This window comes from Gopherus flavomarginatus, chromosome 3, assembly GCF_025201925.1.
Source record: "Gopherus flavomarginatus isolate rGopFla2 chromosome 3, rGopFla2.mat.asm, whole genome shotgun sequence".
Taxonomy (NCBI): domain Eukaryota; kingdom Metazoa; phylum Chordata; order Testudines; family Testudinidae; genus Gopherus; species Gopherus flavomarginatus.
The window spans coordinates 61772143-61796598 of record NC_066619.1 but is presented as its reverse complement, the minus strand read 5'-3'; the positions used below and the strand labels follow the sequence as shown (position 1 = coordinate 61796598).

General features: G+C 43.8%; 1 protein-coding gene across 1 annotated transcript in view; it reads right to left on the bottom strand.

Annotated features, from left to right (window-relative positions):
* The window catches only part of FAM81B (family with sequence similarity 81 member B), a 56146-nt gene extending 34668 nt beyond the window's left edge, over nucleotides 1-21478 (bottom strand). Inside the window, exons 1-2 of the mRNA XM_050943929.1 lie at nucleotides 21395-21478; nucleotides 5644-5896 (exon numbers count right to left, since the gene is read on the bottom strand). Of these exons, the coding sequence (XP_050799886.1) occupies nucleotides 5644-5896; nucleotides 21395-21435 (294 nt within the window). The 5' untranslated portion in view covers nucleotides 21436-21478. The remainder of the gene's footprint in view (nucleotides 1-5643; nucleotides 5897-21394) is intronic.
* Nucleotides 21479-24456: the final 2978 nt, after the last annotated feature.

Genomic DNA, 24456 nt, shown 5'->3' with positions numbered 1-24456 from the left:
CCTGAGCAGGGAGGAAAATAGACTTCTGGGATAGAGGTTGGCACAACTGATTAAATGAGCTTTAAACTAGGAATCTGGGAGATGCTTATGTAATCTCCATGCCTGATTCCAATACTCACTTTTATAGTCCAGTCAACCTTTCAAGTGGACTCTTCTGAGGATTACCCCTCAAAGCAAAGTTTATTCAAACCATAAAGAAGGCGACGTGGAGTCTGGTGGTGAAATTGGCTCCATGCTCTTTCTTCTCCATGTGTATGCTGAAACGCAGATTTGCCTTGGCTCCTGTCATTTCCCCCTCCTGCTGCCTCAAGGACCCTGTATACTAGTTATATGTAAACTGACATAAACACACATTCCTTTGTTTAGGACAGAACTGTTTAACAACTTTTGGCTAGTCAAGACTGTGTGGGTTTGAACATGTGCTAGCAACTTTATATGTGGATATTAATAACTTTACATATAATTTTGCTACACACATTTCACCATGATATTATTGACCAGCAAGTTATCAGTTTTCAGATGATACCTCCTGAAGCATATTTTGTATTAAGACTATTACAATGGTGTATACAGTGTGAATACAGGGATGCTTTCGGTCACAGAAGTTACCAGTGGAGTTCCTCAGGGACTGGTGCTGGGACCAATCTTACTTAACATTTTCACTAATACCTAGGCACAAAAAGTGGGAGTGTGCTAATAAAATTTTCAGGTGACACAAAGTTGGGATATATTACCAATATGGAGAAAGACCAGAATATCATACAAGAAGGTTTGAATGACCTTGAAAATTGGAGTAATAGAAATGGGGTGAAATTTAACAATGCACTTAGGGACTAACAACAAGAATTTTTGCTATAAGATGGAGATGTATCAGTTGGAAGCAACAGAGAAGGAGAAAGACCTGGGTGTTTTGGTGAATCACAGGATGATTAAGAGCTGCCAGTATAATGAGGCGACGAAAAAGACTACGGCAATCCTTGGATGCATCAGACGAGGTATTTCCAGTAAAGATAGGGAACTGTTGTTATCATTATACAAGGCATTGGTGAGACCTCATTTGGAATACTGTGTGAAATCCTGGTCTTCCTTGTTAAAGAAAGATTAATTCAAACTGGAACAGGTGCAGAGAAAGGCTACTTGGATGATCAGAGGAATGGGGAACCTCCTGTATGAAAGAAGACTTAAGGAGCATGGCTCGTTAAGCCTAACAAAATGAAGTCTGAGAGGAGTTATGATTGCTCACTATAAATATATGAGAGGGATAAACACCATGGGAGGGAGAGGAATTATATAAGTTAAGGGCAAATGTTGGCACAAGAAAAAAATATATATAAAATGGCCATCAAGAAGTTTAGGCATGAAATTAGACAAAGGTTTCTAACCATCAGAAGAGTGAAGTTCCAAGAGAAGTAGTGGGGGCAAAAAAAATCCTAACTTGTTTCAGTACTGAGCTTGATACATTTTTGAAGGGGATGGCACGAAGAGATTGCCTACAATGACATACATCCCATGTGCAACTGCTACTAGCAAAAGCAGCAAAGAATCCTGTGGCACCTTATAGACTAACAGACGTTTTGGAGCATGAGCTTTCGTGGGTGAATACCCACTTCCTCAGATGCATGTCACTTGACACTTGCTACTAGCAAATATCTCCAATTGCTACAAGATGGGACACTAGATGGGGAGGGTTCTGAGTTACTACCAAGAATTCTTTTCCAGGTGTGAGGCTGGTGGGGCTCACCCACGTGCTTATGGTCTAATCAGTTGCCATATTTGAGGCTGAAAAGGAATTTTCCCTAGGTCAGATTGGCAGAGACCCTGGGTTTTTTTAGCCTTCCTCTGAAGGATGGGGCATGGGCCTCTTGCTGGTTTGACCTAGAGTGTATGGTGGATTGTCTGTAACTTTAAGTCTTTAAATGAAGATTTGAGGACTTCAATAACTCAGCCAGAAGTTATGGGCCTATTACAGGAATGGTTGGGTGAAGTTCTGTGGCCTGCCATATGCAGGAGGACAGACTAGATGATCATGATGGTCCCTTTGTGCCTTACAGTATATGAGTCATCTAGGACCTGACTTTTGTTTCCAGAGACTTAGCATTATATAGCAGTTAATACGTCCAAAGCACAGCCCTGTGATTTTTTTTAACATAGGCAAAACATTGTATTTTTCATTAGCCTTGTTCTCAGAAGTGACTATTCTATAAGTAACTAAAAACAGGATCATATAATGGGAACTGGCAGGCACCCTTAACTTGAAGCTGTGCTACCAGCCCCATCTCTGATGCTGTCTGTCTGATATAACTAATAAAGTTGAGTAAACATTTTAGGATGAGTTCCAAGTTGAGCAGGAGAGAGGACATATACATGAAAAAACTTCCATACTGCACAAACATAGTAGCAGATTTTTCAAGCTATCCGTTGATTAGAGCTGAGTGAAGCATTCTATGTAAAATCAGAATAACTTGAGATTAGCCTGTTGTCCAGTTCCTGGAGCTTCTTCAAACATGCAGTGCTTAATGCAACATTTTTGAATCAGTAAAATTATCATTGAAGCTGGGTACAGTTTTATCTTTGTTACACAGAATTTAGCTAAATTTTTGAAGGCAGCTTTTGTGATGCATTGTAAATATTGAGCTGACTTTGGTTGTATTGTGGAAGTGATGTAAATGAAAGTCACATGGCCCTTATTCTGAATCCCTGACTGTCTGAGCCCATCCCATGTATTTCTGAGAATTAACAGAATTTTTTTTTAACTCACTGTCAGTGAGTCAGAAAAAATTATAGGCCTGATTTATCTTTGCCCTCTGGCCCTTTTTAATACCACTTAGATTGGCGCAAAGCAGTCATAGGGCAGGCATAAGGGCCCTACTGCCACCAGGGAATACCTCTAACATAAATGGCACCTACATCAGCTCTGTAACATCTCTGCAGCAGAAGGAGGCATTCTAGCACTGACTCGAGAGAGATGGCGCATGGGAGAACTGAGCGGGCTGGGAAATGTGGAGAGCAAAATGTAATGACAATCTTTTCATTCTTTCTGCACAGCTCTAGTGACAACGCACATGGCATGCATCCGAAATAGTAAGCCCTGACTATACATTTATTTTTGTTCTTTGGTAGAAAAATGTTGTTCTCAAAAGGTCAAGTGTATTAGCACAGCTCAAATGATTCATTTGTAGTATGCCTAACAAGGCAAATGTGGTGTGATAAATCCACAAATGTGAAATGTTGAATGAAAGACACCTGCTCTTTGGTTGACAAAAGCAGTATCTGTCTTTCATTTATTAAGATGGAAAGCACCAATATCCTATTTATTGAGAGAAATCACTATTCCAGTTCTTCATCTAATTCCCTGGAGAGTATTAAGTTCCCACAACTTGCCATCCTTGGGGGAGTGAAATATATTCAAATAACTGCACCTGTGAAAGATGTTCAATGCTGGTCAAAGTCAGCGTTCAATCATTTTTAAGTGTTTCTTTCACTAATGGTTTTGTTGTTTTCCATCTGACAAACACTGATTGCTTTTGTCCTGCTCTTTCTTATGCAACATCAGCCAGAACTGTTTGATGACTGTATTGTGGTTACCCCTTTTGCTGAGCATTGTTAATAATGTCATCAAAATGTCAGGATAGTTCTGGGAACACAGTTTGTTAACTTAAATTCTTCCTATCAGTTGCCTTTGCCAAGATCTGAATTATTAGTGACTATTACATTCTGTGATGGAGTTAAAAAAATGAATTCCCCAAGATTATAACAGTTTTAAAGTGCTCAGTTTTGGGGGGTGGAGAATAAATTACTTGATTTGTATACCTTTAAAAAAAAGGCTATGATTTATGAAGATTTTTAGCATATATATGCTCACCCCGGCTCCATATTTATTATTATTAATAATAATTAATAATTATTAATACTGTTTCTATTGTGGGAGCACCTAGTAGCCCCCATTGTGGACCAGGTCCCCCTTTTGCTAGGCACTTTATAAACAGAACAAATCAATTGTAAGCTCTTTGGGTCAGGGATTGTCTCAGTACAATTTCTGCGGTGCACCAGGGGAAATGAAGGTGGGTCAGTGAGCATATAGGAGTTATGCGATGGAAGATGAGTGATTTGGTTGCAGATGCCTGCATGGGAGGGATGGGTGCTATCCAGGTGGCCTGGGATGTGAGGGAGCTCTGCACCAAGGCTTGAAGGGCCCTATTGAAGGCTTCTGTTGCTTTACTGCTCCACGGAGCTGAGGCAGCAATGCCAGGGAACCCTTCAAATTCTAGTGCTCTGGTGCAGAGATACAGGCCTATTCCAGCACAGCTGCCTGGGGTGCAGGATTGCTGAGGCAGTGGCACTGAAAGAGTCAAGTGCCCTTAAGTTAAGGCACCAGTGCTTCAAAGGGCTCCCCATGGCACTGTTGTCTTGGTGTGCTGGGAAGCTGGGCAGCTAAGGCTGCAGCAAATCTGGAGACCAAATTCAAGCACTGAAGTGTGGAACAGAGGAATTTTAAGTGACAATTTCAGTACAATTAATCTTGGAGTTGCTATCAATCATCCATATTTCTGGTGAGTGCCACTGAGAACTTTATTGTTAGCATTTCTTGAGGGTTCAATAGTTTAAATTCTCAGTCTTCTAATTTAATTACCACAGTGTCAAGCTCTATTAACTGTGTTATTTTTACTTTCAAAAGCTTTTGCATTTCCTGGTTTCACATGGAACTGCAGGCACCCCTAAAGGGAAAGAGAAGGTGTTCCCTGGTCAGGGTCGGCTCCAGACCCCAGCATGCCAAGCGTGTGTTTGGGACGGCAAGCCGTGGGGGGCACTCTGCCGGCGCCGCAGGGGCGTCAGGCAGGCTGTCTCCGGCAGTTTGCCTGCGGAGGGTCCGCTGGTCCCGCGGCTTCGGCGGACCTCCCGCAGTCGTGCCTGTGGAGGGTCCGCTGGTCTGCGGGACCAGCGGACTCTCCGCAGGCAAACCGCCGGAGGCAGCCTGCCTGCAGTACTTGGGGCGGCAAAATCCCTAGAGTTGCCCCTGTCCCTGGTCCAGCTGAAATAATGACAGATTAGAAATCTGATGAAAAACTTGATCCTGGAAGATATTCAGCCCTAAAGAGTTTGGATACAAATCTTTAGAAATTCACCCCATGACAAAGCCCTAAACAACTATGGGTTTCTCTGTTCACCAGGTCAACCAATATTTTATGTCTCCGTGTGTTTTTAACAAGTCCAAGCATGTTCCAACTTCTAGTGAGCAGAATCTTTGAGCCAAATATTCTCCCTTTCCCAGGCCATTTGTGCCACTGGAAACAAAATGGGGCCTGAATCTGTCTGTATATGGGCAGTTGTAAATGCCCCTTGCATAGGCAGATCAGGGAACTGTAATTAGCTCCCTGATGTCCCTGCTGACGCAGATCTTAGCCACAGGAGAAAATCTAACCTTTTGAGAAGGCCAAGAAGCCTCTGAGAACTGTACCATGCTCAGTAATTTGGGGCAGAAATGGGTAGCTGGCCTCCCAGGGAGAGCAAAGATATATTAGTATTAGCTGCTTATACAATATTAAGTATCTTTCTATAGTTGAAAAATATATTGGTCCTGCCCAAATCATAGGAAAGCAGAGATGCAACTAATCCCACCAGCTCCAAGAACAAATGCAGACCTACCTCTATATCATGGCTGAGCTTCTTAACTATGCTTGTAATAGTCTGTATGTGGTTTTCCAGCAGTTGTCGTGCTGTTGTCTCCCCCTGTTGATGGCCCTTACTTCCTTTAAGATAAGAAACAATGTCATCTTTGATTCGAAATGCCTGATCTAGGAGAACAGCTGTGGTCCTCTCCTGACTGGACAACCGGTTTTCTAGAAGATTCACTCTGTTTCCAGGAATCATGGGAATTGCAGGAAGGAAAGCTTGGCCCCTGTGCAGAAAAACACATTACAGGGTAATGTCTGAATGAGGCTGAAGACTGGCCAGTGTATATTAGGTTTGAAATGTGCTGCATGTTACACTTTCATATTACAATATTTACAGTAAGGTCAAAATTTGACATCAAGAGTACTGGAATAATAACAGTTTCTCTTTTTCTTGCCCTGGTTCTGTATTATACAACTAGGGGGACCAGATGTCCTAATTTTATAGGGACAGTCCCGATATTCAGGGCTTTTTCTTATATAGGTGCCTATTACCTCCCACTCCCGTCCCAATTTTTCACACCTGCGATCTGGTCACCCTATATACAGGCTCCATGATAATAATAATTCACGGAAATCTGCCTAGATGATGGAGTAATGTGACTAGCTGGTAAACCTTTGAAACAAGCAGATTAATCTATTAGTGAGACCCTACTAAATTCACAGCCATGAAAAACACGTCACAGACTCTGAAATCTGGCCTCCCCCTATGAAATCTGGTCTTTTGTGTGCTTTTACCATATACTATACAGATTTCATAGGGGAGATCAGTGTTTCTCAAATTGGGGGTCCTGACCCAAAAGGAAGTTGCAGGGGGGTTGCAAGGTTATCTTAAGGGAGTCACGGTATTGCCACCCTTACTTCTGCGCTGCCTTCAGAGCTGGGCAGCCAAAGAGTGGTGGCTGTTGGCCAGGTGTCCAGCTCTGAAGGCAACGCTCCACCAGCAGCAGCACAGAAGTAAGGGTGGCAATACCATACCATGCCACCCTTACTTCTGCGCTGCTGCCTTCAGTGTTGGGCAGCAGGAGAGTGGTGGCTGCTGACTGAGGGGCCAGCTCTGCAGGCAGCAGTGCAGAAGTAAAGGTGGCAATACCATAACTTGCCATCCTTACTTTGGCACCACTGCCAGCAGCAGCACAGAGGTAAGGGTAGCAATATCGCAACCATCACTCCCCCCCGACACACACACAATAACTTTGCGATCCCCCCACAACTCCTTTTTGGGTCAGGATTCCTACAATTACAACACAGTGAAAATTCAGATTTAAATAGCTGAAATCATTAAATTTACGATTGTTAAAATCCTATGACCATGAAATTGACCAAAATGGACTGTGAATTTGGTAGGGCCCTATCTATTAGCAGCACTCTATAGATTGACTGAACATAAATACCTACAGTCATAGAGCAACAAGAATGTAATGGGGGTGGGTCAATGCTAATTTTGACAGTCATTTATTTTTGGCCACTTAGCTGGCAGCGTTAATTTGTTAATTGCATGAGTTAAAAAAAATTCTTTCAGCCTGTAATGGGGTGTCCATCCCACACAAGCCCTGAGTGGGTAAATGTGGGCCAGAAAGGGCCAATTAACCTTAAATGTTGCACCTGGAGGCAGTGGCAGATTAACAAATTTGCCGCCCCTAGGACCTAAAAAAATTGCTGCCCGTTCATGTCAGCTCACCTCCGCTCCCCCGCGGCAAGCCTGGGAGGGAGGGGGGAGTTGTGGTGCGCTTGGGGGATGGCGGCAGTGGAGCGGAGGTGAGCTAGGGCAGGGAGCGGTTTCTGCCCCCCCCAGGTTACTCCCCGCGCCCGGGGGTCCCAGCTCACCTCTGCTCCACCTCCTCCGAGCGCGCCACTACTCGCTTCTCCCTCCCTCCCAGCAATTTTGCACAGCAAGCCTGGGAGAGAGGAGGAAGGAGGGAAGCGCGGCACACCTGAGGGAGGAGGCGGGCTGGGGATTTGGGGAAGGGCTGGAGTTGGGGAGGGGGTGCGAGCAAATTTGCTGCCCCTGCAAATTTGTCCTCCTAGATCTAGGCCTTGTTTGCCTAGGCAATAATACGCCGCTGCCTGGAGGGAAGCCAGGGACTGATAAAAACTAATGGAAGATGAAGCCCAGCAGGGGGAAGATTTGGGCTAGGATGATAAAGCCAGGAAGTGACAGCAGGAAGGAGGCTGCAGGGTGGAGGTCTACAACCACTCCCTAGAGTGAAAGGGAGTTGGCTAGAGACGAGGAGGTTAGGAGGAGAGGTTCTGTCCTGGATTAGGGATTCTTACAAGAAGCTTAAAAGGATGGAGTACCCACAAGGAGGGTGAGTGGACCCCTTTACGCAGGTCTGCAAATGTACCTTGTAATTTCAGTCCAGCAGTGTTCTCTCTCACTTATGCTTCTTCACCAGTATTATATTCTGCAACTGGAATTTAGGGCCTTGTCTAACTCCCATTGAAATCAATGGAAAGAATGGCATTGACTTCAATGTGGGTTGGATTAGAGTCATAGTCAAAAGTTCTGTTGATGATGCATAAATCAGAATAGTATATAGCTCATGCTCCCCCTCCATTCCCTATTCTAACCCCTTCCCCAAATCCCCGCCCTGGCCCCACCTCTTATCCGCCTCCTCCCTTGAGCTTGCCACATCCCTGCTCCTCTCCCCTTCCTCCCGGAAACTCCTAAGCACTGCCAAACAGCTGTTTGGTGGCGGGAAGTGCTGGTGTGTAGGCATAGGAGTGGGGACATGTCACGCTGGGAAGGGGAGCGGGGGGAGGAGTCGGCGACTATGGCGGGCTGCAGGAAATAGCTTCGCGGGCTGCTTGCAGCCCATGGGCTGTTTGTACAGAATTGTGATGCTTTGGGGATCGCCTAGACCAATAAGAGGTTCTGTCACTGCCAGTCCAGTAATCTTAGGTCCCTTTGTGTTGAGTAGCTCTGGTTTCATTCCTTGACACCAGGGGAGACCTGACAAGCACAAGGTCTCACCCATGCTCTTATCAGCTTAATTACTCTTTGCAGGGTGACACCAACAAGTCCTGAGTCTCCCTAAATCTGTCCTTCTTAAGTTCTTAACTATCACACACCCTGACTGTTCCCCCTCTGGTTCATCACCCCCAGTGTGTGAAACCTGCCCCCCCATCACCACTTCAGTTTTGGGGGGACACTCCAGACAGTTTTCACAACAGAGACCTGCCTGGGGTAAAAACAAACAAAAATTTATTTAATAGAAAAGCCAGAGGTTCAGAGATTATAGACATAACCTCAGACTTTACACTTCCATATGAGATAAAATCTTTTTTATAATACAAGTTACCCATTGCTTTTGAACAGTTTCCCGGCATACCCATAGGGAGGCTCAGCATTTCATGTACAGCATCTGCCAAGTGACTGTCCCTAAGTTTTTGGATGTCAAACCACAGACACAAGTCTGTTTTTTAAAGGCTTTTGGCCCTTTTGTTTTTTCCCCTCTTGGAAATGGGATGTCTGTGTCTTTTCATAACTTTAGAGGGTCATGGATGTCCTTTCTTGGGCTGGACAATGGATGGGTACTTGAAGTGGTTTCATGCAAACAACTGGCCTGGGAAGTGTCTCTACTTGTCTGATCACTCACTGTCCTGTTGTGAGGTGCAGTCAAAGCTTTATGAGCTGTGACAGACCCAGACCAGTGGGGTACAGGAGTCTGGTGGAGGGCAAATATACTGGTCACTGGATGAGTAGTTTTCTGTTCCCTGAGTGACCAGAGCAGGGGATACACTAGAGTAATCAGGAACCTGCTAGAACCAATTAAGGCAGACAGGCTGATTAGAACACCTGCAGCCAATCAAGGCAGGGTAATCAGGGCACCTGGGTTTAAAAAGGAGCTCACCACAGTCAGGCGAGAAGGAGCCAGAGGAGAGGAAGTGCGTGTGAGGAGCTGGGAGCAAGAGGCACAAGGAACTGAGAGTGAGAGGGTGTGCTGCTGCTGAAGGACTACAGAGTACAAGTGTTATCAGTACAAGTGTTATCAGACACCAGGAGGAAGGTCCTGTGGTGAGGATGAAGAAGGTGTTTGGAGGAGGCCATGGGGAACTAGCCCAGGGAATTGTAGCTGTCACGCAGCTGTTACAGGAGGCACTATAGACAGCTGCAATCCACAGGGCCCTGGACTGGAACCCGGAGTAGAGGGCGGGCCTGGGTTCCCCCCAAACCTCCCAACTCCTGATCAGACACAGGAGGAGCTGATCAGACTGTGGGGAAGATCACTGAGGTGAGCAAATCTGCCAGAGAGCGCAGGACCCACCAAGGTAGAGGAGGAACTTTGTCACAGAGCACAGTTCTCTATATACACAAATACATCAAATCCTCTGATTATTAGAGTTTAGAACATTAAAAGCTTTCGTAAAAGACCTTAGTCAACATGTTTTAATTGCACAATAACATTGTATATAATCAGTCAATTCAACTGCTTATTCTTTGGGGTTCAAATCCCTTGTTCTATTTCAAGATGTCTGGACCCTGATTGTCACAAGCTTGTAGCACAGCAGGCTCAGATTAACTGAGGCCTCTAAGATGCTACTGTAATACAAATAATGAATAACAGTAATAATTTGTATATCCCAACCAGCCATTCAATGCAAACAATCAGAATGCCTTCACACGACAAAGCCTTGTGCAGGTGTGTGAAAATGGAGGAGTTAGTCCCATGAATGCCCATGGACACATAAAGGTCACAGTCTAGCAAAATAACGCATATATGTGGACCTTGGACAAAATAGTACATCTTCTCTGGGTTCCCAGTCCAAATTCCACTGAAGGCAATGGCAAAACTTCTATTTGGTTAGAAGATAAGGCTTTTCATAAAAAGTGAGAAGACTGTGATAGAGAGGATGGTATGGACTGCATATGGGGCTCAAAGGATGTATAATGGCTGGTACAATGGGGTCATGGGCCATCACTTGGGCTCCTAGGTGCTACCACAATACAAATAATAGTAATATTTAATAAAGTTTTATAATAATACCTTTATTCAATGTCAAATGAAGACCAGAAGGAACATCTCTACTGAACAGGTTACAGAAATACAAGGCATGGCATAATTTCATATTTTTCTTGTAAATGTGTGTGATAGATCAGAGAAACCTCACACCAGCAGAAAAGAGGTTAAAGAGAGCCTATGGGCTCAGATAGCCCCATCTTGCTACACCTGCAGCCAGTGCCAGGCCTGGAGAGGGAAGGAAAGGAGAGAAGCTGGCTCAGTTCAGGGCTGACTGATGAAGAGGCAGGAGATATTCCTGCCTCTTTACTGGAGGGGCACCATCACTACAAACCTGACAGACAGGACAGCTGCTGGGGGAGAAGCACTCCTGACTGGGAGAGACTGTTGAGACTGGGGAACACCCAGCAGTGAATGAACTTTACTATTTTGACTTTGAGGACATTGTGGGGCTTACATCCACCCTACCCAGAGGACCTGAGGCTGTGGCAGGATGCAGCAAAAGCTCCATGAGGGGGCACTACTCAAGTTGAGCCACTACAGACAGGATGATAGGGGCTATGCCCCAAGGTGTAGGGACATAGGTAGGAAGTAGCCCAGGGCAGTGGACTTGAATTCTCTATTCAGAGGATCCTCCTGGCATTGCTTCCCATGGGGCCCTGGGCTAGGACAAGGTTGAGAGTGAAGGCTGGGGTCTCCCTACTGTACCCCCTTAAGGGCTGAGGCCTAGATTCAAGTGGAGGCCAGAAGATTCCCAGCCTGAGGTCAGGAATTAGGCACCCTTGCTGCCTGGTCAGAGAAACCAGGGGCCGGAAGTCAGGTATGCTAACTGCGAGGCAGACAGCCCTTCAAACACTGTATCATAATGTTTTTATTTTTAAAAAATGCCAGTCTGACAGCCCTGAAGACTGGAGTCTGCTGTTTATCTTCAGAACAAGTACAGCCTGGGCAGTAGCTGTGCAAGCTGTCTCTCTCTGTCCTGTCGTTCTGCCTCATCCCTCACCTGGAGTGACCATCTCTTCCTTTGAGAAGGTAGTTCAGCCCTTGCACCCTTTGTAGGGTGATAATTGATGTCAATTGTGATGGTGAGTGTTTGGTTAATGCTGACACTTCTCCATTGGAAACTGGACTGTAATCCCAAACTCTTTTCACATAAGACTCCCTAACAGCCTTCAAATGGAAAACATTTCTAGTAATTACTGATGTTGACTGGGTTTGAACTGGGAACCTGGACACAAAACTCCTTATGTCCCATTACCAGTCCCGTGGGTAATTTAATATCTCATCTTAACTTTACTCACACAGTTGCATAAAGCCAAACAGAACATCAGTGAAACAATGTAGTTTTAATGCAGAACTGTTCTGTAATGCATAGTGTGGTCAGAAATGGTAGCTCTTCTGGACTTGCACAATTTGTACTTGTTCTAGTTAATGTCTCTTTTGTTAGCTAAAGAAAATCAATCCAAATAAAACTTGGCCTTGGATCAAGGCTTCATTTACCTTTCGATGGGCAGATTCTGATATCAGGTCTGCTTCTCTAATGACCTCTACATGTATGAGAAGTTTATTCATTTTAGAGGCCTGGCTTGTTTACAATTCTCATTTACTGTCATAGTGAAAAATGGGGACCATATTGCATAATGATCTTGATGTCATTGTTACCTCAAGGTTTTTATACTGGGTCCATCATCATGGTATCTGAGCACCTATGTGGGTCCACTACTAATCTCCACACATGCAACTGATTTAGAGTCACCTGTGAGGAAGATTCCATTCCCTGGCCTGTGAAGAGCTCCCACACAAAGCATTAGTACTTGGGCTTTGCACAGGGATGGAAGATTTTCGTGTGTGTATAAGCTATACCTCTGTCTATATACACACACACACACACACACAAAACTATTTTGATGCTACTGCAGATGGTGTCCTGATCCCCACAGAACACAGCTCTATGGGGTACAATGATTGGAGTCTGGCCACCTTTCTCAGGCTTTCCGCCTACCTACCTTAGATTACTCTGCACAGAAGAACTGTGCTAATTCTGCTGCCACTCAGGGCTCATCTGCTTGTGGATATGGGAACACAAGACTACGGCCAGAATAATAATTTCATGCACACACTGAAATGCAACCATCTGTGGAGTGGAATGAACCAGATATTTAGGAGCATGCAGCAAAACTATTCAGCTGTCTAGAGCTGGAAGGGAGGAAGAATATCATATCCATTTGAAATGGACTCATAGATAAGCCCAATCTAGCATTTTTCCAGACACTCTTATTCTTGTAAAAGGTCCAATGGGATCTTTAATTACTGCAAGTGGGTCAGAACCTTGGATTTACATCTCATCCAAAAGACTACTTGTATCATGTATCTCTTAATTTAACCACAATGGCATAGGCACAGTATGTACCCTAGAACATGGTTTAAGATGAAAACTGTAATTTAATAGTAAATAAAAATACCCAGATAGTAATCTGGAAAGAAATCGGATTCATTTTTCCTTATCGTGATCTTTGCTTTTAGATTGCTATAAATAAATGTCCTGCTATAAAAATAACTTAAAGAAAGAAGAGGAGAAGAAAGTTCATCTGTCCTGCTCAATCAAAATAGAAAATGCAAAGATGACAGTTTACTGATTGATGTGTGCCTAAGGATAATCCACCACAAATTTTATAACCATATGGACTATAAAGATAGTCTGCAACTGGCTCCTGGGCTGTGTGTACCAAAAGCTATTTTGCATTTAGCTGTGCAATTATGATTCAAAAATAAACACAACCATTGCCAGCCATGAAACGGCACTGGAAGTAAACACTTATTGTCAGTCACTGCTCTGTAAACTTTAAATATCAAACTGACCTCTTGAGATTGTGTATGCTGTGCTTTATCAGTGACTGCTGAACCTAAGTCACAGAAGACTGATTGAGAATCGTTCAGTATAGGTCAGACTTATTTAAAATCTTATTTAGTTTTATAAATACATTGCTCTTTCCCACATACCATCTTGTTTAACAAAGAAAATGGCTCCTGCTAATTTATGAAAATGAAACTCTAATAAATCCTGTTGACATATTAGCTGTTTGACTAGAGAAGATTTAGGGTTCCACTTACTAAATCTCAGTTTGCTAGTTAGACATTAATTATCCGATATTTGGAGCTTTATTATTTCATTTACCTACCTTTCTGATGACTTATCTAGTCATTTGCCAAGAGTCTGGTGGGAATTCCTCAATATGACAAATTGAAAACCCAAGGCTTTTTTTCCATTTCATATTTTTTTACACAGAGATTTCCATTTTGTCCCCACCCCAGTAGGAGTCAGATGATGGATTGGAAGCAATACAAGTTACAGATATCTTTTAACTAAGACTTGAACTGTATGGGGAAATGTTTATTCTATTCTCTGCTCTGCTGCTGGGTGGCCTAGGATAAGTCACTTCCCTACTCTGTGACTCAGTTTTTCTAGTTGTAAAGTGGGAGATAATGTTCCTAACTTCCTTTGTAAAGCACTTTGGACGGAATGCATGATGTAAGAGCTAGTTTTATTATTATTATTTATTTATTTTATAATGGGTAGCTGTTGCACTATGGTATCTGAGGAATGTGAAAGATCTATAGTAATTTTATGAATTCTATGTATATATCTCTGGACTTCGTGGTTGAGTTGCTGGCTAACAGAAAATGAAAAGTTAAATTAATCTTGGTTAACTTGGGATTACTGGAACCAAAAGCTAATGACTAGAGACAGCCCTGACTATCAATAGTCAAACATACAACTGAGGTGATAATTTGACATTTATCTCCTCTAATATAGAACTGGGAGCTGACAGGTTCTGTGGGGGTAGGGAGGGTGGTAAGAAGGACCCCAGCTTGAATCCCAAGAGATTTTTGTGTGGGAACTGTAAAACAGAGTCTGGAAGCAGTTTAAAATGAGCTTCTGATGAGTCAGGGGAGACAGCCTGCAGAAAAGCAGGCTGGAACTTGATCCCCAGAAAATGAAGGGAGGAACAAATGCTAAGTTTAGATAAGACAATGTGTGTTTATGCTTTTGTTGTGATAGCCCTCTTTTCTCTGCTTGTTATACCCTGTGGATACATAACACTTTGTTTTGAACAAGCTGCATTCTCAAACTGGTCACAGCTCCTGGAGAGAAGTAAATGGATCAAAGCCAGCTGGTATTGTCCAAGTACTAAGGGTTGGTAAACTGGGGTGCTGACGCCTAAAAGTGGGGTGAAATGTGGGATTCCATGCTGGGTGAAGTGCAAATGTAGGCCTGTCACTTGAAAGAGGTGACCATTGGGAGCCAGAGAAAGGTGAAATGTAGAGCTCGCTCCTGAACCATATCAGTATTATTCTGCCGTTAGTAATTATGTAGTATTGCACACTAGAACCATGCTGGGTAGATGGCTGAAACGCTGCAAAAGAACAAGCCATGACCCAGCATTATAACACACAAAGAAAATCTACTTCCCTCCTCTATCAGGATTGCTGTTTTACATCCTTCATTAAGGGCCTGATCCTGCAAGAAGCTTGAGGTCTTCAGAAAACATTAGACTCTTTCACTTTGCCCTCCTCAGGCAGTGCCATATTCCACTGACTTGTTCTGTTTGAGCAGGGAATGGAATTGTCAACCACAGCCTCCAATCACAGAGCTTTCGGCATCTTTTAAGTATCTTGGGCCCAAGTCATGGAGCACTTTGAAGATATGATGTGAAACTTTGAACTAGGTTTGAAATTCTGTGGGAAAGCTCTGAGGTGCTTGTGGCAGCCTGTTTTGCTGAGGAGATGCACTGCAGCATTCTGGATTAGTATGAGTTTCCTAAATGCTGAAGGCTTCATGCCCAGGACACTGCATTGCTGTGATCCAGCCACAAGGTGACAAAGGCATGAATAACTGAGGCCAAGTCTTCACCTGCCAGGATGGGAGAGAGCCTCCTAGTCAAGCAGAGATGGCAATAGCATCTATGCATAATGCTTTCTGTGTGAGAGCTCAGCATAGGTGAGGAATCCATGAGTACTCCTAGACCATGGAGTGAATTGATCAAACAGACTGTACTGTAGCTGCAAGCTCTTCAAAATCTTTCCTCTGCCTACCAGCATCACCTTGTTTAACTGGTTCAAAGAGCAAGAAACAGCAAATTGCATGATCAACTTGGATGTACGAAGTCAGGAATGCACTCTAGGTACAAAGGCATAGGCTAGTGAAAAAATATGTTTATTATAAAAGAAATATACTCCTCCCTGAGGGATCAGGAGGAGACTGGGACAGTAAAATTAGGTGATAGAGGAAAGATGTCAGAGGATCAGCTATACTGTTCTCCCTACATTAATTAGGAATCTGAGAGATCTCTAGAAAGCACTAGATCTCCCAGTGTTGCCCCTCCCTCTCTGGCATCATAGTCATGATGTCATTGAAGGGGTACAGATGCCAAAATGTACATGTCTGTGATCCCAAACAAAGCTGATCATTTAAGATCACATAGCTTCTTTGGAAGATATGGGGGGTGGGGTGGGAGAGCAGAACCTCAGGGTTCACCTGGGTCATTAGTGACCATTGCCCTAACCTGTCAAACAGAATACCTTTAAGAAAAACAATGGGAAAACCGAGACATTTTCTGTTGGGAACAATTCTGCTAATATGTTATATTCTGAATTTCTTCCTTTATTAGCATGATAAGATTTTTATTTCATTATAATTCATCTGCTCCTGCTACTTATTTTCTATCTGAACTAAAAATTATTCTTCAGTGACATTGTAATCATTTTCACAACAGTCAATTATGATGCAATTCTAGAATTCTGACAATTCTAACTTCAGGCAACCAAGTTTGAAGAAAAAATTAACACAAGAACACATCAAGTAAATTCATGAGGAATATTTATGGATGTAATACTAGAGGTAGTTAATCAATTTTCCATTACTTCAAGACCTTCTCTCATTTCTGCAAAAAAGAAGAATTTAGCATGATGGTACTTCACGGTCATGAGCAATAAACGTTCCTTATATTCAACTCCTATGAACCTTGAATGTTCAGTCTAGAAGCAAATACTTCCTCATTTTGCTGTATATTAAACAGAAAGCAATGAAGGATATGGTTTGAAGGGAACCTCTTAACATTTACTGGCTAACCAATTGATGAGGAGGACACATTTGATATCCAACCATAAAACACTTTATGTACATGGACCATCGATTGCCTTGATCCCCAAACTGGCATAATTAACAGTACCACATAACATTTGATTTTCCAATTATTCCATCTTTCTTTTTGTCTAATTTAATCCTCATTAAAACCTGGAATCACAATGATTTCCTGCTGGCTGAGTGCTGGGAAACTGCAGAGCTTTGCATTCTCTCTGCCATAGGCTTCAGCATGTTATGGAAACAGTGCTCCAAACTCTGCAATCCTCGATGATGGGACACAGGGCTTGAATGATTCAGGCAGTGCAGCTCTGTGGTAGACATTCTACTTGGAAGGGCATTGCGAGGACCACTGCTGCCTTCCAACATGAGTGAATTCCTCTTCCAGCCCAGTTGCTTTGCAGGCACCAGGATGGGAGACTGAAAATTGTACCTATCTGCTAGGGTTGCCAGGTGTCCGGTTTTTGACTAGAATGCCAGTCAAAAAGGGACCCTGGCAGCTCCAGTCAGCACTGCTGACTGGGCCATTAAAAGTCCGATCAGCAGCACAGCTGGGCTAAGGCAGGCTCCCCCATCTGGCTCCTACATGTAGGTGCTGCCAGGTGGCTCCACACGCTGCCCCCACCCCAAGCACCAGTTTCAGAGGTCACATTGGTGACGGTTCCGAGCCAATGGGAGCTTCAGGGGTGGCACTTGTAGATGGGGCAGCGTGTAGAGCCCCTGACCACACCTCTGCGTAGGAGCCAGAGAGGGGACATGCCACTGCTTCTGGGAGCTGCCTAAGGGAAGCACCACCCAGAGCCTGCACCACTGACCCCTTCCCATGCTCCTGCCCCGGCCCCGATTCCCCCTCCTGCCCTCCAAACCCCTCAGTCCCAGCCTGGAGCACCCTTCTGCACCCAACCCCTTCAATCCCAGCCCCATCCCAGAGCCCATATCCCTCCCACACTCCAACCCCCTGCCCTCGCCCTGATTCCCCTCCTGCTCTCCAAACCCCTCCAATCCAACCCGGAGCACCATCCTGCACGTCAAACCCCTCATCCCAAGCCCCACCCCAGAGTCTGCACCCCCAGCCAGAGCCATCACCCCCCTGCAGCCCAACCCCCTGTCCCAGCCTGGAGCCCCTTCCCTCACCCCTCATCTCTGGCCCCACCCCAGAATCCACACCCCCAGCCCAATCCACTGCCTGCCTCAGCCCTGAGCTCCTCCCCTACTCCAAACCCCTTGGCTCCATATCCCAGCTCAGAGACCCCTCATCAACCACAAACCCCTCATCCCTGGCCACACCCCAGAGGCCACACCCCCAGCCCTCATCGCATCCCAACTCACTGCCTCAGCCCAGAGCCCTCTCCCGCAGCCTGACCTCATTTCTGGCCCCACCCCAGAGCCTGTGGCCCTATCCTGGTGCCCGAATACACACACACACACACACACCAGCCCCTGATCCAGCCCTGTGAAAATGAGAGAGTGAGTGAGGATGGAGAGAGTAAGCAAGAGAGAGGAGGGGATGAAGGAGGCGTCCCTCGAAGGAGGGGCATGGCACAGGGCAGGGCAAGGTGTTTGGTTTTGTGTGAGTAGAAAATTGGCAACCCTACTCTCTGCACTTGTGAAGGCAAAGCTGAGCCTGGAAACTGAACCATAATCTTTCATCAGAGTGTGGCTCACTGACCTCAGGGCCAGCCTACTTAACACATTTATTGGTACTATTAGAGTGCAAAATATGCAGTACAAGGCTAAAAAAGAGGCTTAGTACAATGCTTAAAAAATAAAAATATTCCTTATCAAGTCTGAAAATAGTATCTGTCACTCAATTGTTGCATGACTGAGTTCATTCACATGGAGAAATCGTAAATCATTTATCCCATTTGGCTTTTTGAAATCTATATCGGGGTAGAATTTAAATGATAACCTAATGGCAGTTTGCCAATGACCTTGCATCCTGAAAATAGTTTTTTATGAGAAATCCTGTAGTTTGTCCTTTTGATTCAGTCTTGCATTTCCTTCATGTCAGCAATGATTACTTCATTTCAATTAATCTTTAAATGGCTCCAGCTCTGTTCTGAGGTTCAAGGACCATTTCCTGTTATACGCTAGAGGAGGAGGAATTATGCAGCAATCATTGTGCACAATCAAGTGTGCACAGAATCATTTATGAGGCAGGCACAATGCCTCCAGGAAAGTTCACAGCAGAGATTTCAGCAGTGATTTCTGCTTTTCCTTTACTCCTCCTTACTCCAATCTAGTTCTGGTGGCTGATGTGCCACCTATGGCAACTTCCTGCAATATTCTACATAAACTTGATTGAATTACACTAAACCTTATTGAATTAAGTTTGAGTTTTAGGAGTTTATATATTAAAAATGAAAAGCGTATGTATTATTTTGGGATTGTACATAACTTATCTAGCAAGAAAACTGTCAATGTAAACATTGGGAAGTGTTTTGAGCTTCAAAGGATTATTTTAAACATTGTCTGGCTGACTACCTATTCTTGATCAATGCAGATCAAAGACCCAAATTGTATAAAGATACGACTCACGGATTCATGGGTGTGCTTGTTCTAAGCTAACAACTGTTGTGAACTTGTGACCAGAGAAAAAAACTCCTTCATGGAGTTTGAGGGACTGCTCAACTGCCAGAGCCCTTGTTGGATCTGCCGGTGATCCCTGGTAAGTTTATTAGCATGCATGTAGATACTTCTGTTTTAATGTTTTTTCTGTAATGGTTTCACCTTAAGAATAAATGTGCTTGCTTAGAAAGGGCTGGGTGGTAACTTGTACCCATGGGTAATTATCACACTGTTTGTAGCTTCTGAGGAGAAAAGCAAAGGAGGCCTTCTTGGTACAATTGAGAAAAAAGTGCAATATGGGGCTGTTGAGAAAAAGGCTAATATCATTGGGGTGAGTTAACAGGAGTATTGCAAGTATGACACAAAGGGAGTTGTCCCACTCTTCTCGGCATTGGTGAGGCTCAACTGGAGTATTGTGTTCAATTCTGGGTGCCACGTTTTAGGAAAGATATGGACAAATTAGAGACAGTTCAGAGGAGACCAACAAAAATGATAAAAGGTTGAGATAATTTAACCTAAGAGGTAAGGTTAAATTGGGCATGTTTAGTCTTGAAAGAAGAAGACTGAGTGTGGACCTGATAAAACTCTTCATATGTGATGAGGTGTATCAGGTCCTTTGAGGCCCTCAGCTGGAGGCCTTGTGGTCCTACCACACCATGCCCAGGAAAGAGCAATAGAAGTGGGTCCTCCAGGCTGCCTAGAGAAGCTGCAGGGAAGCTGCCAATCGGAGCTCAGCAGGTTCATGTAAAAGGAGCTGCTGGATAGAACAGATCAGTTGCTAGCTGGAGCCAGGGGAGCAAGGATGATGCTCCTGGCTAGGTGCAGGAGTTGCAGTACCTGGACAGAGGTGCAAAGAAGGTGCTTCTGGCTGATGACTGGGACTCAAGCAAGCCTTCAGCCCTGAGGTAAGGGTGAAGCTGAAAATGCTGGGTCTAAGAAGGGAAGTGGCCCAGGGAAATGCAGCAGCAAGTTAAAAGGAAGCAGCTAGGTTGGGACCCGGAGTAGTGGGCAGGCCTGGGTCCCCCTCTTCTCCCCTCCCACTCCTCTCCCCCAGCCCCAGGTGGAGTGGCCTAATCCTAGAGAAGGTGTCAGAAGACCTCAAAGAGAGCCAGTATTTATCTGAACTGTTTTGTTTTGTATACCTACAGACTGGGCGTGACTCAGCTCTCACTGAAAACTTGCTCAAAAACTTTATCAACAGGGATCACCGCAAGTGAAGCAAAGCTGAGAGAGTGCAGGTGCAGACACACTTGGCCAGCAGGGGCATTCACATGAGATGAGTGGCCCTGTCACAGGCTGTTATAAAGAAAATAGTAATCAATTATTCTCTGTGTCCACTGGAGGTGGAGTAACAGCAAGAAAGATTTATGTTAGATACTAGGAAAGTTTTCTTACTATAAGGATAGTTACGCTGTAGAATAGACTTCCAAGAGAGGTTGTGGAATCCTTTTCATTGGAAGGTTTAAAAGTAGGTGAGACAAACCTAGCATGGATGGTCTAGGTTTACTTGGACCTGCCTCAGACCAGAGGGCTGGACTCTGACTTCATGAGGTCCCTTCCAGTCCTACACTTCTATGATTTTATGATATCTTCCATTTATTCCCATATTCAGAATTCTATTATGAAGTCTAATATACCTTACTTTCAAAAGGGCATGGCAAGTCAGCTCTTGTGTAGAGACATGGACCATGGAAGCAACCAGTTGAGTGATTTTTATTCCATTCTGAAGAAAATGGTATGATATAGTACAGGCAATACATGCAATAGAACCTGAGCCATACAGAGCAATGGTTCTCTTCCTTTCTTCAATTCAAATTCCAGCATAGGTTGCCCCCAGATTAAGTACCACTGATGTAGAGCACTAATCACAATTAGCAAGTATGTACCAATAAATCTACATTGTTCTCTGTTCACCACAGCAGTGGTAGTAAGTACAAGAGAGTGAACAGTGCTTATGTCTGGATCTCTTCAATCCATTAAATAAACACATGACTGGAATAAACTTCCATTCAAGTTGTGGTGACAGTTGTGATTTTAAGTAATTGCAGACTTACTTGTCAGGGTAGTTAACCAACTCAGTGGAGTTCTCTGACATATTTGCTTGAAGAAAATCTTACCTAAAGCAAAGGTTAAAGTGTTTATTTGTGACTTCCATGCACGTAACTCAAATGAGCTTACAATTTATATAGTCCATATTTACAGGACAGGGCTTCATACATGAATATGGATTTCATAGACCAGCAAACATTCCAGAAGCTATAGCAGAATCAGAAGAATATTGAGCAGTTTCTGATTTCCATTCAGGGAGAGCAAAAGGCAGGACTTTTACTGTATCTAATCAGCAGATAATTCCCCTAGCTAAGGGGAACACAGACACAAAGTCAGGAGAGCCAGCTCCTGCACCAACGTCACCTCCTGCACCCCTGTCCCAGAAGAAGGGGCATATCGGAGCAAGTCAAGAAGGGGACATGGCAGAGCTCAGCTTTATCATGATCCTTCACTAGCCTCTGGTCCCTCAGTGTCCAGTAGTGCAAGTTAGAGCAGCCTACTTGCACCAAAGTCAGGTGTAGTATAGATGGGCATAGTCCATAGGATGAGAGAATGTGTGGAATAGCTGTTATTGTGTAAGGATATAGAGTGTAGCTGTGACTTTCTGTACAGGGACTGTGCGTGAACTGTAGGTCTCAGTGAACAACAGGCTCTGGTTTCTGTTGGGTAAGAGTTATGTAATCTTTAACAACGAATACCTTGGCTGTTAATACACATTATCAGAGTAATACACAATAATCAGAGTCTTGACACCACACTCTCCTACACATTGCCTTGAGCTGAGTGGAGTTCAGACAGAGAAGAGAGTATGGCCCTACCTTTCACAATTGTGACCTGGTGAGACTGAATCCTCTAGACCCAAAGGCGACTAACAAGAGAATACATGAATACTTCTCGATAATCAAATTGAATTTGTTTTCACTGCCAACAGCTAATGACTGTCCTATCTGGATAAAGGAGTTAGAGCTACCTGATGCCTCTATATTGATATAGTATGGGCATGTATCCTGGGTATTCACGTTAACACTTACTCTCTCCTAAAATTATTGTTCCTTATAACTACCAACATATAAAAGGAGTGAAAATTTGTGAAGTGGTTTATTCTTAGTTCTTACATATGATCTATGAGCTGTCTCTACTTTTGCGCATTGTATAGCATTAAGCTCATTGTTGGTGCTAAACAGATCACCATAAAGAGCTATACATAAATAAAAATGGGATCATAAACCAGTCATAGAATTATAAGAGAAGGAAAACACTCTTCTGTTAGTAAGCATTTATTATAAGAGTGAACAAATAAGATACATATAATTCCATGCAAAGGCTACATTAAAATAAAGAGCTAAAGATTATAAATTTAATCCCTCAAAAATCAGGAAATGAATAAATAAAGGACTTCCTGTTCTACCTCAGACTCAGGAAGAGAAGTATGTCTGTTCACCAACCAGTGGGTGTCCTGCTTTGCATTAAATGCTAGGGCAGTTGCCCCCATTCTAAAAGATGCTTAGAATTAGCATCTGTTTCCCTGGAGATGCTGTGATGTCATTTTTCCAGTTCTGTGGGACATAGTTGAAACTCTGAAGTTCAGTGAACAGAGCATAAGACCAGTTACAGAATTTTTAACCAATTGGATTGCATTACATACCCATGAACCAGATCTCACTGATGGGCTGAATTCCTTCAGATAGTACATTGCACCTGCTTAAAATGAGCTGTTCATAAATACCCTGTGATATAGCTGTATTTTTGTGAGGAGGTGAATTCAGCTTTATTTAGTGCTTATTCCATTACTCTTTAACTGTGTTTCTCAAATAGAAACAGAACAGCTCTTAGACACAAACAGAATTTTAGGAAAAATAACAACTAAATCCAGACTGAACCAATAGTTTCGAACTATGTACAGCTCTACCCTGATATAATGCAACCTGATATAACACGAATTTGGATATAATGTGGTAAAGCAGCGCTCGAGGGCGGGGGGGGGGAGGCTGCACGCTCTGGTGGATCAAAACAAGTTCATTATAATGTGGTTTCACCTATAATGCGGTAAGATTTTTTTGGCTCCCAAGGGCAGCATTATATCAGGGTAGAGGTGTATATAATTTTTTTGTCTCTTTCCGTAGAAAAGAAAGAAAACTGCTCACATGGAATTCCATTGAGTTCATGTGTATAGAATGAACTAGCCCCTTAGGGGCAGGGGTAATTAACTGTGGCAAGCACCTATGCTAAAATGTAACCTGTGTTGGGGAGAGCTAGTGCAAGACCTTCCACAACACTTAAATCCCAGGTTGGGACTATCTGTGGAGAAATTGATGGAGCATCCACTCCAGTGTGCCTCCAAGTTCCATGTATGCTGCAGGAGTGGTTTCTGTGATAGCTTCACCAAGGGCTGCCTAGAGCGTTACATTAGGAGAAGGCCAAAGGCAATCTAGGACAGAGGCCATGGGATCCCTCTGTGGCTCCACCATCATACTATGCAAACAACACAGAGAGACTGCAGCCAGTGTTCTACCCCAAGTTCCAGGACAGCAAGGGGAATGGGTTTTACCTCCCCAGCCCGCCTGCCCTGCACTTCACCTCCTTGGAGCCTGATGCTTTGGCTTCTCTGGCTTTAAAATCCATGGGACCATTGTGCTCATCTAGTGTGACTTTCTGCATAACAAGCCACTCACTAATTGTGGCAGTGGAGGGAATTATTCTTTTCTGCTATAGTAGCAAACACAACAATTTGTTATCTATATTTGAGAAAGACATTCAGTTTCAAATGCAGGTGAATTGAACTTCACCTTTATGTAACTTTATCCTCTCCATATATAGTACACACACACTGTAAGGCAGCAAAGAGACAAAGGAAAGAGCTCTCCTGAGCAGATTTCAGACACATTGTTGGAGTTGTGCTGAAAAACTTGCACTTCTTGGTTTCCGGTCTTCAGGTCCTCAGTTTCTATGGCTGTCAATCCAGCATCTTTCACAAGCACTAGTACAGTAGAACTCAGTTATGAACACCAGCAGGGCCAGCTTTAGGCCAATTCCACCAATTCCACTGAATCGGGCCCCGCGCCTAAGA